Source organism: Lytechinus pictus, chromosome 15, assembly GCF_037042905.1.
Source record: "Lytechinus pictus isolate F3 Inbred chromosome 15, Lp3.0, whole genome shotgun sequence".
NCBI lineage: Eukaryota > Metazoa > Echinodermata > Echinoidea > Temnopleuroida > Toxopneustidae > Lytechinus > Lytechinus pictus.
Genome location: NC_087259.1, coordinates 21,022,955 through 21,039,894, shown reverse-complemented (window position 1 = coordinate 21,039,894; position 16,940 = coordinate 21,022,955). Strand labels below are relative to the sequence as shown.

Here is a 16,940-nt window from a genome sequence, read left to right as displayed (position 1 = left end):
CCGGCCTTGGGAGTTGTTTCCTTCAGCAAGGAATTGATCCACATTGTGCTGAACTCAACCCAAGTTAGGTAAATGGGTTTCTGGCAGGAATTTACTCCTTGAAATGTGTGTGCTCTGTAAATAATTATGCCTGCCAAGCTAAAGCCTGGGTAATAATTATCCAAGTCCTTTGGAAATGCATAGAGACACTATATTCATAATGTCATGTGAGCTATGCAAGGAATGTTTATCATGATTATAATTATCATTACCTTTGTACATTCCAGGACTTCTTCTTTGAAGGTAGCAAGGTCATCCACACCTTTGCAGATCTGTTGAAGATCCTGGGTAGATCCAACAGAATGGTGTCCTGTTGCAGCCCTTGCCTTCAGCTCATTCAATTCCTTGGTGAAATGCTCCATCTAGGGAAAAGGGATAGCATTAGATACAAGAGGTTGAGATATCCCTTCTAAAGTCAATATCAAAGAATTTTTGCAGAAGGTGTTCACTGAAAATCTTGAGTTCATGTTCATCTTCTTCCTCAATACATTTTGTGACTGATTTCCAATCCATTATTGACCTTAATTTCATCGAGCACATTGGAAGAAGAATCAGAGAACCAAGGATTTCACTTCCAAGAAAGAAATAACAGCTGACTCATAGAAGAGCAAGAGTATTGAATAACATTGGGTGTTTTTTATAATCTTTACTCTCATCAACCAATTATTGACTAAAATATTTGTGAATTTGGCCAAAAAAAATGGATGAAAAAAACATTGCTCAATCTCAGTTCTTACCTCTTCTTTGATATTGGAGAGCAGAGCAGCAGTGACAGGTTTAGCACTAGCTGCAGGAGTGGAAGTAGCAGGGATCCTTGAAGAGCTGATGACATCTGCAGTAGCCTTTGGTGTCTGCTGTACAATGGCGACTGGCTTTCCGACCGCTACTCTATGTGCATCTGGTACGTCCTTGCTAGGTTTGGCTTCATTGAATGACGAAGGTCCTTGATTAGGTGCAACAGCATTTGGTGGACCAAAAGAAGCAGGAGTTGATCTGGTAGGTGCAACAGCTGCAACTGAAGAGGGCGCAACAGCAGCAATCGAAGTTGGTGCCACTGCTGCAATCGAAGTGAGTGGAGCAGAAAGTGATGGTCCCACCGCTGCAGCTGTCTTTGGGACAGTGAACTTGGTGGTAATGGAGGCTGATCCTTGAGAAACTGATCCTATGACTGGTGTGGCTGCCGTTGGTGCTGCTGCTGGTGCCGCCGCTGGTGCACTACCCAGCTTGAGTGAATGACTTGCTGTTCCTGGGGCAACTGCATTTGGTGGACCTGGGGCTGCACCACCTAGTTGTCCTTGGGTCGGGGCAGCTGAAAATCCAGGGGCAACCGCATTCGGTGGACCTCTGCCAAATAAACCTTGTTGTCCAAAGCCTCCCATGCCTCCTGGTGCCGTAGCATTGGGAGGTCCCTTTGGTTGTTCAGGTTGAACAGGTTTGGCTGAAGACTGTGTAGTCTGGACACTGGGTGCAGGAGTTGCAGTCGTGGTGATCGGCTTGTGAAAGGCCCCAAAAGCATTGCTCGAAGGAGCATTAGATAAGCCAGAAGGAGCAGAAGCAGCTGTATCACAGGTTAAAAGAAAGAAAGAAGACATAAAATATTATTTACCATAATTGGGCAAAGTGGATTCACTCTAAAGACAATAATGCCTCAAATTGCAATGCCTGAATCAATATTTTATATTTTGAAAAAAGAATAAGCAACTTATTTCATCTGTAAATGCTTAACTTGAACAATAAACAGTCTATATATTTCTAACCCATTATCTCATATATCTAAAGCCTTTATTGTATATGTGAAAAAAAAATCAACTTTAACCTTTGGTAAACTGCTCACATTTGCTCAAATAGCCTTCACTCACACCTAGTATACTTGTGAAAGATAAATACAGCATTCGTACCTTTAAAACTGAACCCTTGAGTGGATGGTGCTTGCTGTTGGACAGACTGAGAGGGCGCTGCGAAGGAAAACCCCTTGAGCCCACTGGCCTGTGTGGTAGTGGCTGCTGTGGAAGATGGTGTACTGGTCTGGGGAGCACTGAAAGAGAATCCTCCTGAACATATGAACAAATCAAATGAGACAATTTAGGTTCGGATGATAATTACGATGGGAGCCCAAGGGTCGAACCTGAAGTGCATAACATCTCATATTTTATGCCAACATCCTACTGAGAGACAGTCAATGGCACCATAATTTTCTAGTGTCAAAGAACATTTTCAATAGCATTCCTGAACATTACGGTATTCTATTGAAACGTTCAGTTTGAATTTGTCTGAATACATACTCTACAAAGAGCAATGGAGAACAATTTAATGCACAGCATATGTATCTGTTTCAAAGCACAGCTGCCAATAGTATCTCAATAGGTTGCCAGAAAGGCTGTTTTTTTAAGGTTGTATCAAGAGAAGCTATTTGGGCATGCCTTACTCTATGGCCCCGAAACACAAGGCTTAGCAATTGATCATAGGACTGATTTATATGCTTGATACATTGATCATTATATGCAATCAATTATACGATCAATCACTAAGCAATGTGCTACAGGTCATTGGAAGTTAGTTGATAAATTTACTTTATAGTTCAACTTCGGAGTTGCGGAGGAATTTTAGAAGGAACTATCATTCTTCTTTTTGGCTCCCAAACAATGATGTACATTTCTTTGTTTCACGTTTGAATCCTACTCAGTTCATATCTATTTTCTATTGTGTATCCTATTTTGTATAACATTTCTTTTATATTATTGTGGGAATAAATTATTTGAATTTGATATACATGTTTCATCCCATCCCACCCCTTAACTGATCTGACCAATCAGCTGTGGACTTAGTAGTATTCACTTTCACTCCTTCGTTTAGCAATGGAATTCACAATTTATGATATACCTTTGTAATCTTGGGTCGTTACATTCTTCAATTTTACTTGATTTCCAAACTGTACAAATACCAATGACTCTATAATTCTGGGGCAATGGACAAGGTTTGATTACCTTGAAACAAATTAATTTCACTATAATGTTACGCTCTTATTCATTAATTTTGTTTTCAAGTTAATATCATATCATTCAAGATTTTGGTATAATCACATCTATGTGAACTCACCAAAAGGAGAAGACTTGCTACCTCCAAACATAGGAGTCGTCATGGTCGATGATGCCTGGGGTCCTGAACTAGCAGGAGCAGCTGAAGCCGTGGATGCTGGGAGCTTGAACTGAAAACCTGCAGATGAACCAGCTGCCGCTGCTGCACCACCACTGAAGCCACCAAACATGGATGGCTGACCACTGGCTGCTGCTGCTGATGCTGCACCAAACGCTGGTTGGGCAGGGGCAGAGGAAGCAGTGCTTGGGATCTTAGGAGGAGCAGCTGAAGGGGCTGGGGCAGGGGATGTGAATGACAATGAGGCTGTCGTTGCCTGGCCGATGCTTGGCTGAGGCTGAGCTCCTGCAGATGGTAGGATCTGTACTGCAGTACCTAGGGAATTGACATGGATGACAAATTACACAATTTTAGTCTTGAACAATCTTGCAACAAATAAAATATCCCCTGTTTGAAGCCAGACTAATGCTGAGTATTTTCATTCTATAACCACAATATGATCTTGAGAAAAAAATGTTCAGACTAACTAGGCATCCTATTGACACACACACACACAAAAAAAAAAATCATTTTTAACCAAAACTACAAATCGTCACACACATGAATAGCGTTGTTCATATTCAAATCTTCAGGACACAGTAAAAAACTACTTTTCAACGTACAAGCCCCCCCCCCCCTCCCCACAAAAAATAAAAATAAATAAAATGGTTAATTAATTAAGAAATAAAATTGATTGATATCAGAGAAGAATGAATGAATCTGTTCATACTTATTATTTTTTAGTATTGAACAATGTGAGCTGAAAAATTTGATATGTAACTACAAAGAAGAATGTATTTTTTAATCTGGACTTTTAAATTCCAATACCACATTATCCAGCCCTTCCTAACCTGTTCCGATTCGCTCCCCTCCAGTCGGTAATGGTTGTGGCTTCCTTGTGTTACCCTCAGCATCTTCCAGGTTGATCACATAGAAAGGGCAAAGCAGACCCTCACTGGATAATACCATTAGGATGGGTGCAGGGGGAAGTGTGTGTTGCTCTGGGAGGGATACGAAAAAGTGAAATATTCCAGATTAACTTGAAAGTAAAATTGTATTCAAGAAATAATCTCAACTTGTTGGGGAATGATAATTATAACAATAACAACAAAAACTTGTTGGGGAATAATGATAATTATAACAATAATGGTAATTTGCTTTTATATAGCAACTGAAAAACTGGCAGTGACTCTAAATGATTCAGCAGTATTATTACACAGGTCACTAAACTTGCCACAATCCACACTCAAAGATTGTATCTTCCCCCACTCCCTGGGGAATATTCCAAAAAATCATCTTGGCTGCCGCAATGCTTTGCATACTACAATGAATTTCAATTCCAGTCAACCATTGAGGACCTGGGTGGAGAGCGTCAAATGTAGAACAAGATCACACTAATGCTGCAATGGAGTTTGAATACTGGACCTACTGATTCTCAATACCATGTATTTGACCACTACACCCCTACACCACCCCATCCCAAGCACTCACTGATGGTGATGTTGATCTGCGATGTATAATCCGTGGCCATTCCCAGCGGCATTGTCTCCTCGTGGTCACAGAGGGGTACCTCGATCCTTGCCGCGTCATCCAATGTCCAGATCTCCCACAAGTCTTTGTTCTCCTGCTGTCTTCCGAGAACAGCGCCATCCATGGAGTTGCTGGAGCAGGTGATCGCAAATTGCCTATGGGATGGTGAGAGAAAAGTGAAGAAAAGACATATAGATTCATTAATACAATTTTCCAGTCAAACCTGCTTTAGCGACCAGCTACTAGTCTGCAGGCACAGACCCTGAATGAAAATTTGATCAACAAGTGGGTCTTCACAAAAGACTAGCATAATTAAAACTTGCTGTTTGAGAGAGAGAGGGCCTCCAGTCCAAATGGCATTGTAGGCTGTGAATTCAGACCCCTCTACTCAAGTAAAGGGTTTTCACATCAGACTACCCACCTACATAGGAGAACCATCTTCCATTAAGACTAAAGCCATAAAGTTTGGACACCCTTGCACAGTTTTCTCATAGAAACATGTGTTACTAAAACCTGCCTATAAATACCACCTGCTTACAAAATCCACACTTCAAGTCTCCCCCTAGTAGGTCTTTATATACAAGATTATACTGTATCTTCAAAAGAAAACTATTATGAAACATATGTGGAAAACAAAAGAGTACAAAACTAAATTAAAATACAAAGTCCTCAGTAAACAACATAAACATCCCCCAGCACAAAAAAATGTTTATACAAAACATAGGTCAACAATAAGAACTAAAGGAACAATGTTATTTCTGCCAATTTGAACTTGTTATGTTATTACATTTGAAATGTTTGCTGGTGAAGAACAAATGCTGTTGTAAATTTTATGTGTAATTGTCTATGATTGATTGCCAATTCCTGTCATTTGCCATAGAGGAATCCGCAGGGTGATTATCAATTCCACCTGGTGATTCGGTTTTCAAGACTCTTCTGCCCTGTAAAAGTGGTTTACGCATAGGTGAGGACAACCATTTTGTTTGCAAGGCAATCTTTACCTGGTACTCAGTACACACAGTGCGTACCATACTAATGATTATGCCTACGCTACAGTTTCAAATTTCACATGAAACACAGACACCACCGAGAGCGTTCCCACACTAACAAGACTGCTTTACGTGAAGTAATTCGGAAAACCAGTTCAGGAGATAGTGTTGAGAATGCTGGTGAAGCGATCTTCTAAACTAGTTTTGCCCGCCATGGACAAAATTACTCCTGCGCCACATTAACTTTAAGGTGCAATAGGTGGAATAAGGAAACCTTATCGGGAAACCTATTCAAAAAGAAGATGAGAACAGAGATTAGTGAATCTTGTTTTGTAAGCAATGGGAAGAGCAACTTACCACTTATCAAGGTATTGCATGTAGTAACAGGCGGCTCTCTCCTCACAGCTCCCGAAACAGACGTCCTCGAAATTGATATAGCTAACTGGTCTCTCTTTCTGCAAAACATGAGATAAATAAATATTCTCTCATTCTAACGATACATGCTTTGAAATTAACCATTATTTATTTGAACATCTAACAATATGAATTAATTGTGAATTATGGAAATACAGAAACCACTCCAGTGGCAATGGTGTTAATGATGAAATCCATGGCAATAATTAGGAGGGTAGGGAATGACAATGACATCAAAGCCACATAAAATGTGATATAAAAGGGCAGTCTCTGTCTAAACTCATTATAAGAATGGTGTTATTAAAAAAAAAGGAGAATAAAGCCATCTTCAGTTTTGTTAAATAAACAAGCACTAAAATCATTCAAATATCATGAAACCATAATAGGAATACTATTTCATGAAATGTATATAAAATTTAGACTAACCGGAGCATGGACAATAACAATGTTTGGTTGTAAGGACTCCTCAGCATCAATGTAAGCCACAATGTACATATAGGTTGACAACCAGTAGATATCCACGACTGAAGAATAAGATAAACACAAAACACAACATTTTCATACTCATTCCATGATCATAAACAACACACAAATCAATTCAATTGTATTTCATATAAATATTTCATTTGTAATGTATTCCTTTTGTTCTAGCTTTTCTTTTATTGTGATTTCAAAACACATATAAAATGAAAACTATGATATATGGTACTTGAACAAGTATTTGGTTATTTTCATCTCGCTTGCTTTCAAATATATATTTTGGTATCATGTTTTTTTGTAATGAATGCAGTTCATCATCATCATGATTGTCATTATCATCATCAGTATCACCATTGATTTATCATTTCATTGATTTATTTATTTGTTGTTCCAGTGTGCTTTTATAACATTTATGAAATTGGAATATCATTTCATTACCAACTTCAATTGCAACATGAATCGCACAGCATATAATGTAAGAGTACAAGACTTGTTGCAATGCTCCCCAGGAAGTGGAGAAAGTGCATACATGTGTTCATGCATGTAAGGATCCTATGACCAAGGAAATAATAATTTCAATATAAAGCACTCAGAAAAAAAAGTATTAAGCACTATATAAATGTAACTATTATACATTTACATTGCAAGAGTATAACAATACAATAGTCAGCATTAATAATTACATTAGCAATGGAATTTGGGAGAAAATTAATTACTAACCTTTGACTGCTTCTTGGGTGAAATCCGGTGACTTGACAATCTTCTTAAGTTCACTTGCATGATTGAATTGCTTCAGCTCACCGTTGGATGTTCCTACAACCATCTGTTTTCCTTTAGGAGACCAGCAAACTATTAGAAAAAAAATGTATTAAATGTTAGTTATTTTCAAAGAGAGTCTTTTTTCAGCAATTATTTGTTTTTATAAAATAGATTTTTATGTGTTTGTATCAATTATTTAAACTTTATTTCAACTCAGCTTATCAATGAGTGTTTTTCTTTCTTCAATATTCCTTTTTCTTTCTTCGGGTCGTGTGGTCCAGTGGTTAGAGCATTGGACTCATAATCGCAAGGTTGTGAGTTCGAATCCCTACCCTGCCATTGTCTCCACTCTGATAAAAAGGCCCGAGAGTAATATCTGTCGTCTATAAAGTCAGCCACTATGACTGATTAATACCTTGGTCACATTTGTTCTACGGCGGCCGTACGGCGAGTCGAAAACTGCCGTTTTAACATTTGTTTGTACCAGCTACATATAAGTGGTTTTAGTAAAAATGAATAAAACGGCTGTTTTCGACTCGCCGTACGGCCGCCGTAGAGCAAATGTGACCATGGTATAACCTAGACGTAAAATGTTTCCTAGGTAATTGGTTATATACCAGCTTGGCGTTTACCAGCAAAACGCTGTCCTGCCAAGTTCCTACGGGAGTTTCCATAAACAGAAACAGAACAGAATTTTTATGTTTTTAAGAATTGACTGAAGATGAGACAAAGGCATGCATAGTATTTTCATGGTGATGATAAAAGTTTAAATTGGACAGAATCAATCAAATTTAATTGAATTCATTTTCGCACATTTGTTTTCTTGTTGCATACTAGAAATCCTCCATGCTCTCCCAGCAATCGGATAAAACAACAACCAACAAAAAAAAAATGGTCTGGGGCCCGTTGCAGAAAGAGTTGCCATCAAACAAAACTAAAAAAGTCTTGCGCAAATTGATTTTCAGCCAATGAAGCACCCATATTCGCAACTTGCGCTTTGATATTTTGATTTGCGTTTAAACGCAACTGTTTCTGCAACAGGCGCCTGGACTTACTTGCAGTAGTGCCAACCTCCGCTGGCAGGCATGCTAGGGGCCTGAGTGCTTTGTCTGAGCTATCCCATATCATGCAGTTCCCATCCGACAAACATGTGCCAAGGAGAGGCTCGAAACCGGGATTCCAGACCAGGTTGACCAATTTGACTTGAGGGTCTTGAGAGAGGAACGAAGTCAGGAAAGGCGAATGAGACGTTCCCTATAAAGAAAACAAAGATGGTAAAGATTATGACCCCCATTCTGAAGTCCACTTTAAGTTAGGTCTGTGCTAAAATTATGGGAAGCTAAAAAAAAAGTCATAATTTAGGTAAATGGTACCGGTAGGAAGTAATTCCTTAAAAAGCTGTGTGCGCTATGAACGCCTAGCTTAGCCGGGTAATATAGGAGCCCCTTGAGCACCTAACAAGGTGGATATGTGCGCAATATAAATACCCAATATTATTATTATTATTATTATAATTTTGTTTTAACATTGTAAATTTCTAATGTTCACTGTGCTCTTTAATCATGGTATAACGGCCAATAAAACTAAAAGAGTGATTGTTCCCAGATTTTTATGATAGTCCTGAGTGACAGAGGAGCTGATAAATCGAACCTCTACTATCAGAGATTAGTGTCACAATTGGCTATCCATAGTTAAACCACAACTTTAGAACAAAGTTTAAATAATACCACAGTTTGGAGTATGGGCCTATGTCTGCATAAGCCAGGGACCTGTAACATAAAAACTTAGCGATTAGGCTGATTTCTGTGATTGATTACATCGATTGTTGCACAAGATTTGAGTAGATATACTTAATCATGCACAATTGCTACACATAAACTGAACCTAAATCTCTATGACATAAAACCAATATTAAATCATGAAGAACACAAACTTGTTGATCCCTGCAATAGTAAGTCAATGATATTTTACCTGAGAAGTCATTCTTCTATGTCATAAAATACACTTGGTAAAAGGAAATGACACTTTTTATGGCTTGGGCAACAAATACTCACTTTCAGGTGAGCATTACATTAAATTTACTTATCACAGAGATCATATTCATGAATATAAAAGAAGAAACGCAATGAGAAAGATATGATATTCAATTGACTTACTTTCTTTGTAACCACTCTGACATCATAAAGGTTCAGAACAAGATTCTTGCCTTGTTGGTAGCACACTGACAAAATCAGCTCGCTGTTATTCAATGCAACATGGAGGGGCCTGGTACCAAGAGTAATTTTGACGCAGTCATAATCACTCACTGTACAAATTTGGGATAAGAAAAAGACAACTGATGATGTCAAATTCAGAATGCATAAAACAATGGACTGGGACTGCCACCATCAGCAGCAATCAATGGGGAGCATTTCATGAAACAAATAGTCAATGATGTTTACTGACAACTGTTATAAGCTACTGAAATCCTTACTTCTGATTGGCTGAGAACAAATGAGTCAGAGGAAATCACTGACCTTTGTTTCATGAAACACTCCCAAATCAAACTTATATGAAGCATCGTAACTCATTTTGGGGAAAATAGGTCAATTATATCATAACGGTTAAATAGGCAAATTTATTAATGCATTACTACCCCTACCCCCCTCCCCCCCCCCCCCACCGCTCTAAGAAGGTACAATCGAGCTTGTTGACAACAGGGAAGTGTGATGGAAAAAGATGCGCTAGGCTGCCAAAAAGTTATCTGTCACATTGCAATTGTTAAAATGCTGGATGGAAAAAAAAAATTCAAATCTTAGATCAAGATAGGAACTCTTACATGTACTTCACAAAATAGAATCACAGCAACTGTTTGCTTCCCATATAATGATTATTTTCAACTGTTGAACAAGTGAAACTGCATATGAGCACATCAGGCTGATAATATACTTATCATATACTGTACAATAGTTACTAATACATTGTCGTTCCAATGAATTAAGAGCTATATAAAGGGGGAATATTATTATTATTATCAAAACAGAATGGATGGAAGAAAGGCCAAAAGTGAAAAGGATGCAAGTATCACAAGATTGGATAGCAACTTTTTATCTATTCACAGCTTCAGTCTCCAATGGCAACATGTTAAGGTGCTACCCAACATGATCTTTAAAAGCGCTATGTAAAGCAACATGGATCACACCAAACAGGTTTCGCCTATTCCTACATACTCACCAACAGCCCCTGTTGAATCTCTATTGAGCTCATCGAGCCTGCCGAGTTCTGTGGTCTGAAAGATCTTTACACCTGCATTTTTTTTCCAAAGATACCATAACATCACAAGTCGTTAATATTGGGATGTTGGCAAGATGCCAAATGGAAGCTGAACCAATCAACAGTTGTTCACTATACTTTGGTAGAATCACAATGAGCTTCACTTTCTCTGCACTTTTAACTTAACTAGAATTATTAACAAGTATGAATGGTTTCCCCTCTGTATTTTTTAATTCATCCAGTATTAGGCTGCACCCGGGGATGTGTTAAAAATTGTTAAAATTAAGTTTGACTTAAAATCATGCTCAAGTGTAAAAGCATCTTTGATATTCAATATCATTATTCATAAGCAGCAAAGCGTATCCTATTTGCACGATCTGACCAATGTGGTGATGCACTCTATATATATTGCATGCAACTGGGAGTTTGAATGTGATTTTTAGTCATATTTAAATGTTTATGAAACACCCCGTATATATGTAGAATTATTCCTTGAATTCTTTTATTACTCTTGAGTGGATTTACAGAGTAATAGCACAACCTTGGAATTATCTATGGCCCCAGGATACAAAATTCATGAAGACAGTATAAATATACATCTAGAGCTATTTAATGTTATCATCAAAAGCCCCAAAATAAAATCATGAATAACACATTTGTCTATTATCCAATCCTATAAAATTAAAGCCACACTGGCCATTTAACTGCCATTTTGAAGTGAAGTAGTATTGCAAACTTGCATGAGGTAACTTGATTAAGAATCTTCCGTCCAATGTCAACAAATTTTGACGGATCATTTATTTTCAAATCAGTTGTTTCTATTCACTCTTTGATTTACCATGAGGGTTTGGGACTATTTTAAGATAATTTTGTAGAGATATGCCCCTGATTTTCATTGATTGTTACTGTAGCTCACCCGTGTCTGATCCTACAAAAGTGAAGCCATATTTGTTGGATACAGCAAGAAGATGGAGTCTCTCTGGGGGCGTGAGACTCTCCGGCATCTCATCAAAGATCTTCAGACGGCATAGCTGCTGGAAGCGAAGCGACTGGGAATGGGGAGAAAAATCAATAAAGTCTATCAAAATATGAACTTCTTTGGATGTTTAGAGTTTATGAAGGAAAATTTTATGAATTTTCACCCAGCCTGCGAAATTATATAAAAGTACAGACAGAGAAAGAAAAATCTACACCTTATTCAGTACCCATTTAAATGGCATTTGATGCTTGACAATCTTCTATTAAATTGGCATGTAAAAATGTTATTTATAACCATGGCCCGGTGGCCCGGGGCAACCAAAAATGAGCATTGGGCCACCAAAATTTTTAAAAAGCCAACACTTTATGGCCCGGTTAGGCTCCCAAAATTTTGATAAATTGTAATGTTTTCTATTGTTTCAGGCCACTAAATTTGCTTTGCAGGCCACCAAAATTATGAAATTAATGATTTCGGAGGACCGATCGAGCCACCAAGAAAAAATGTTAATGTGGAGCCTTGCACAAGACGTCATATAATTCTGTCATGAAAGATTCAATCTGTTCCCTGACTCTGGGTCCCGTAACACAAAGGTTAGCGATTGATCGTACATCGTACATCACTATTGATTGTACATTGTAGTCAATGGAATCGATCGTTGAAAAATGTTCTACGATCAATCGCTAACCTTTGTGTTACGGGACCCTGGACATCCAATAATTCATTACTTACTGCAACTTCTCGCTCTGCAGGTCCTGCTTCATCCCCCATCTCAGCTTCTATTTTCACTCTAATGGAGGCTGAACTGATCAAATATGGCTACTGGAAAGCAATAAAAAAAGATTGAAAATTAAATCAATGTTGAATTAAAAATGAAAAAATAAACTAAGAATCAGTTTGTCCACACAGTTGGAAACAAGTGAAGCACCTCTGGCAGTCACGCCTGCATTACGCGATTCAATGTAGCAGCAGTGCTGACTTTGAAAATGACTATAGAATAATTATTCACAAAAAATATTCATATAACAATATGCTACTACGTTCATTGACCCTAAATGACATTTCATCTTGATCAAGTGACCTACGACTTGTGCAATATGAGCAATGTCAAAGCAATGTCAAAGTTTTTTTGAACGAGAACCAAAAATTTTCAAAGTTATGATGGTAATTCAACAGATACCCCCAATATGACCAAAGTTGATTTACCCTACATGACCTTTGACCTTGGTCATGTGACCTAAAACTCACACAGGGTGTTCAGCAACAATTGATTACTCTTATGTCCAATTTTTATGAACTAGATCCATAAATGTTCAGTTACAATGGTAATTCAACAAATACATGTAGGGCCTACCACCAACATGGCCAAAGTTCACTGACCCTATTGACCTTTGTCCTTGGTCATGTGATCTGAAACTCGCTAAGGATTTTCAGTGATACTTGATTACTCTTATGTCCAAGTTTTATGAACTAGCTCCATAAACATTAAAAGTTACAATGGAAATTCAACAGATACCCCAACATACCCAAAGTTCATTGATCCTAAATGACCTTTGACCTTGGTCATGTGACCTGAAACTTGGGCAGGAAGTTCAGTAATACTTCATTACCCTTAAGTGTAAGTTTCATAAACTAGGTTCATACACTTTCTAAGTTATGATGACATTAAAAAAACTTAACCTTAGGTTAAGGTTTCAATATTGATCCCCCTCCAACATGGTCTAAGCTCATTGACCCTACATATTAGCAATATAAATTCTGGAAAATGTCTCGACCAACTGGTACATGTACATTAGACGGGTCAATATATGGTTTGACCCGGAACAAATTGCAACAAATGATTTTTCAACGGTATTTTGTACTATTTGACCTCAGGAATAACATACTAAAAATCTACCAAAATCCGCATCCGGAAAAGTGGTTATTTTCAAGATGGCGTCCAAGATGGCCGTCATTCACTAAAAATTGATATAACTCACCCATTATCCACCCTAGAATCCTATTTGGATTCATATTCCATGATCCAATGGGTAAAATAATTTATTTATACAAGTTAGAGTGAATATTAGCACTCCAGGGTACCAGGAAAATCCAAGATGGCACCCAAAATGGCTGCCGTAGTCTAAAAAAAAAAACAATTCATCTATTACTAACTTAAGTGGCTTTAATTCGGTTTCTATTCGATTGTTTTAATGATGAAGTAGTACGTCGGGACAAGTTACAAGGACACCCAGTGGTCTGATGTGTCGAAAAATACAAGATGGCTTCCAAAAATTGAGTTTAAAATGGCTGTTAATCCTTAAAATGGACATAGCTCATATCACATCCACCTGAGTATTATGATTTTGGTGTCTAGACCATGGTTTCAATGGTCAAATAATACATTGGGACAAGTTTCAAGGACAGTCAGTGGTCCGGTATGTTAAAAAATTCAAGATGGCTTCCAAAAATGGAGTAAAAAATTTTGTTGCTACTTAATAAAACCCTAACATAGTTTGTTCAATATCCAGGAATATGATTTTTTTTTGTGCCTATACCATGGTTAAATGGGTCAAATAAAACATGGGGATAAGTTACAAGGACGATTGATGGTCAAGTAGGTCCAAAGGTCCACGGTGGCTTAAAAAATAGTATCAATTAGCCGCGATGGTATTTAAAAATGGACATAGTTATGTTTTATTCGTCAAGGGCATATGATTTTGTTGCCTATATATCATGGTTTCAAAAGGCAGATCGATATTTTATGTAACAGTAGTCACTTTAGAACCCATTTTTTAAGCCAACTTGGATTTTAAGGCAAAATGGATTGCTGCATATCATGGTAACCAGTCCCAAAGTATTGTTTGGCCCTTGAAACCCTAGTGTAGACACCAAAATAATATCCCCAATGCGTGTTTTTAATGTTCTACATCCACTTTTAAGTAACAGCAGTCATTTAAGACCCTCATTTTTAAAGCCATCTTTGATTTTTGGACATACCTGACACCTGAATGTCCTTTCAACTTAACCCAATGTATTGCTTGACCCTGTAAACGTTAGTATAGACAGCAAAATCATACCTCCAAGGTGTATCTATAATAAACTATGCATACTTTTAAACAGCAACAGTAAATTTACACCCCATTTTTTGAAGTAATCTTTGATTTTTAACATACAGACAACTGACTGGTCTTGTAACTTACCCTAGTGTTTTACTTGACCCTTTTAAACCATGCTTTTAACACCAAACTCATATTCCCCAGACTGATATTAAACAAACTATGTCCTTATATAAGTAACATCAGACATTTTTTACTCCATTTTTGGAAGCCATCTTGTAATTTTGGACATACTAAGCCACTGACTGCCATTGTCTTGTCCTAATATATAATTTGACCCTTGAAACCATAGTTTAGACACCGAAATCATATCTCACAGGCTGGTTTAAAACGAGCTATGCCACTTTTAAGTATCAACAGCCATTATAGAAACAAGTTTTGGAAGCCATATCGGATTTTTGGTCATACCAGACCACTGACTGGCCTTAAAACCTGTCCTAATGTATCAGTTTGGCCCTTAAACCAGTGGTTTAGACACCAAAATCGCATCTCCCATGCCGATATGAAATAAGCTATGTCCGTTTTAAGTATCAGCAGCATATTTTTAAGACCAATTTTTGGACGCCATCTTCGATTTTTGGACATACCAGACCATTGACTGTCCTTGTAACTTATCCTAATATATTATTTGACCCTTGAAACCAGTGGTTTAGACATCAAAATCACATATCCCAGGCCAAAATTAAATGAGCTATGTCCGCTTTAAGTATTAGAAGGCATTTCAGAATAAATTTTTTAAATCCATCGAGGATTATTGCACATACCAGCACACTGGCTTTCCTTGTATTTTGTCCCAATGTATTATTTGACCCATTTAACCATGGTCTAGATACCAAACTCATTATGTCCCAGGCGGATGTGAAATGAACTATGTCCATTTTAATTATCAACAGCCATTTTAAACTCCATTTTTTGAAGCCATCTTGGATTTTGGACACACCAGACCACTGGCTGTCCTTGTAACTTGTTTCAATGTACTATTTCACCCTTAAAACCATTGAATGAAAAACAAATTTAGATGAATTGTGGATTTTCAGCCCACGGCAGCCATTTTGGGCGCCATCTTGGATTTGCCTGTTGCACTGCAGGGCTTATAATTCTTTCTAGCCTAAATCAATTTTTGCACCCCCAGACCATGGAATATGGACCGAAATAGGATCCTAGGGTGGATAATGTGTCAGTTGTATCCATTTTCAGTGAATGGCGGCCATCTTGGACGCCATCTTAAAAATAACCACTTTCCCGGATGCGGATTTTGGTAGATTTTTAGTATGTTATTCCTTAGGTCAAATAGTACAAAATACCGTTGAAAAATCATTTGTTGCAATTTGTTCCGGGTAAGGCTATTTTTGGTCGTATATTGACCCGTCTACATGTACTCCTGTCATTAAGTACTAGTAGTCATTTCAATTATAGTTTTTGTTACAAATCTCTTATCTCTTGCCATTTTCTATCTTGTAACTTCGTGCTCCCCCCGTTATTCTATCTATTTTTTTTTTATACAGGTCTACTTTTTTTTCCCAACATATCCATTATTCTTCTGTAAATAGTTTTTAACCACATATGTATCCTTGTATAACCTTAGTACAACCTATTTCTTTTTTTTTTGTAATATCAACCAGTTTAGCTAGAATCAAGTTTTGCTTTAAACAAACAAATTACGTATTGTTTCAATACTGAGGGACCGTATAACAAGCCTGGCTTCCAAAGGTCTCCTCGTCTTCCTTGTCTTTATATTACTTTCCTTTAATAATCGATATTTGTTGCTTTTAAACGTTTTCGACATATGCGTTAGCATATAATTGTACATGTATCTTGTTATATGTTACTTTTTCAATAAAGTTCATTCATTCATTCACATAAGTGCTTTAGCCGAACTGCCGAATCGAACGGAAGTTCACCGAACTTGGCACTTCCAAACTGAGACCGCAGTGTGGCAGAGCACAAGGTGAGTGAGGTTATTCGCACAATGATGGAGAGTCTTGGGCACCAACCTGTGCCAAGTCTGCCATCCACACTATGACTGATCGATGTACAACAAACTCAGCAGTTGACAAGGAATTGGAGGAGACTGGGAGTTGTATCAACTCCTTCCGTTGTGCAATGCACACATTGGATTCTGTTGCCCGACAAGTTAATACTAATAGCATCCTTTGCACCGAAGACAAGAAGAAGGCCTCTGCTTCAGGATCTAAATGTATGCCATCTAAAAACCTGCAGAGAGCAGAATCCAGGCACTTCTTAGAGCGGCTGACAAGATATGCTGCAAGC

General features: G+C 37.8%; 1 protein-coding gene across 1 annotated transcript in view; it reads right to left on the bottom strand.

Annotated features, from left to right (window-relative positions):
• Nucleotides 1–16,940, bottom strand: part of LOC129277887 (nuclear pore complex protein Nup214-like) — an 86,497-nt gene that overhangs the window by 49,010 nt on the left and 20,547 nt on the right. The window contains exons 2-15 of the mRNA XM_064110257.1: nt 12,304–12,393; nt 11,512–11,644; nt 10,557–10,628; nt 9,500–9,648; nt 8,399–8,597; nt 7,305–7,433; nt 6,531–6,628; nt 6,048–6,145; nt 4,663–4,856; nt 4,023–4,172; nt 3,136–3,507; nt 1,938–2,090; nt 777–1,597; nt 252–401 (exon numbers count right to left, since the gene is read on the bottom strand). Coding sequence (XP_063966327.1) covers nt 252–401; nt 777–1,597; nt 1,938–2,090; nt 3,136–3,507; nt 4,023–4,172; nt 4,663–4,856; nt 6,048–6,145; nt 6,531–6,628; nt 7,305–7,433; nt 8,399–8,597; nt 9,500–9,648; nt 10,557–10,628; nt 11,512–11,644; nt 12,304–12,342 — 2,757 coding nt within the window. The 5' untranslated portion in view covers nt 12,343–12,393. The remainder of the gene's footprint in view (nt 1–251; nt 402–776; nt 1,598–1,937; nt 2,091–3,135; nt 3,508–4,022; nt 4,173–4,662; nt 4,857–6,047; nt 6,146–6,530; nt 6,629–7,304; nt 7,434–8,398; nt 8,598–9,499; nt 9,649–10,556; nt 10,629–11,511; nt 11,645–12,303; nt 12,394–16,940) is intronic.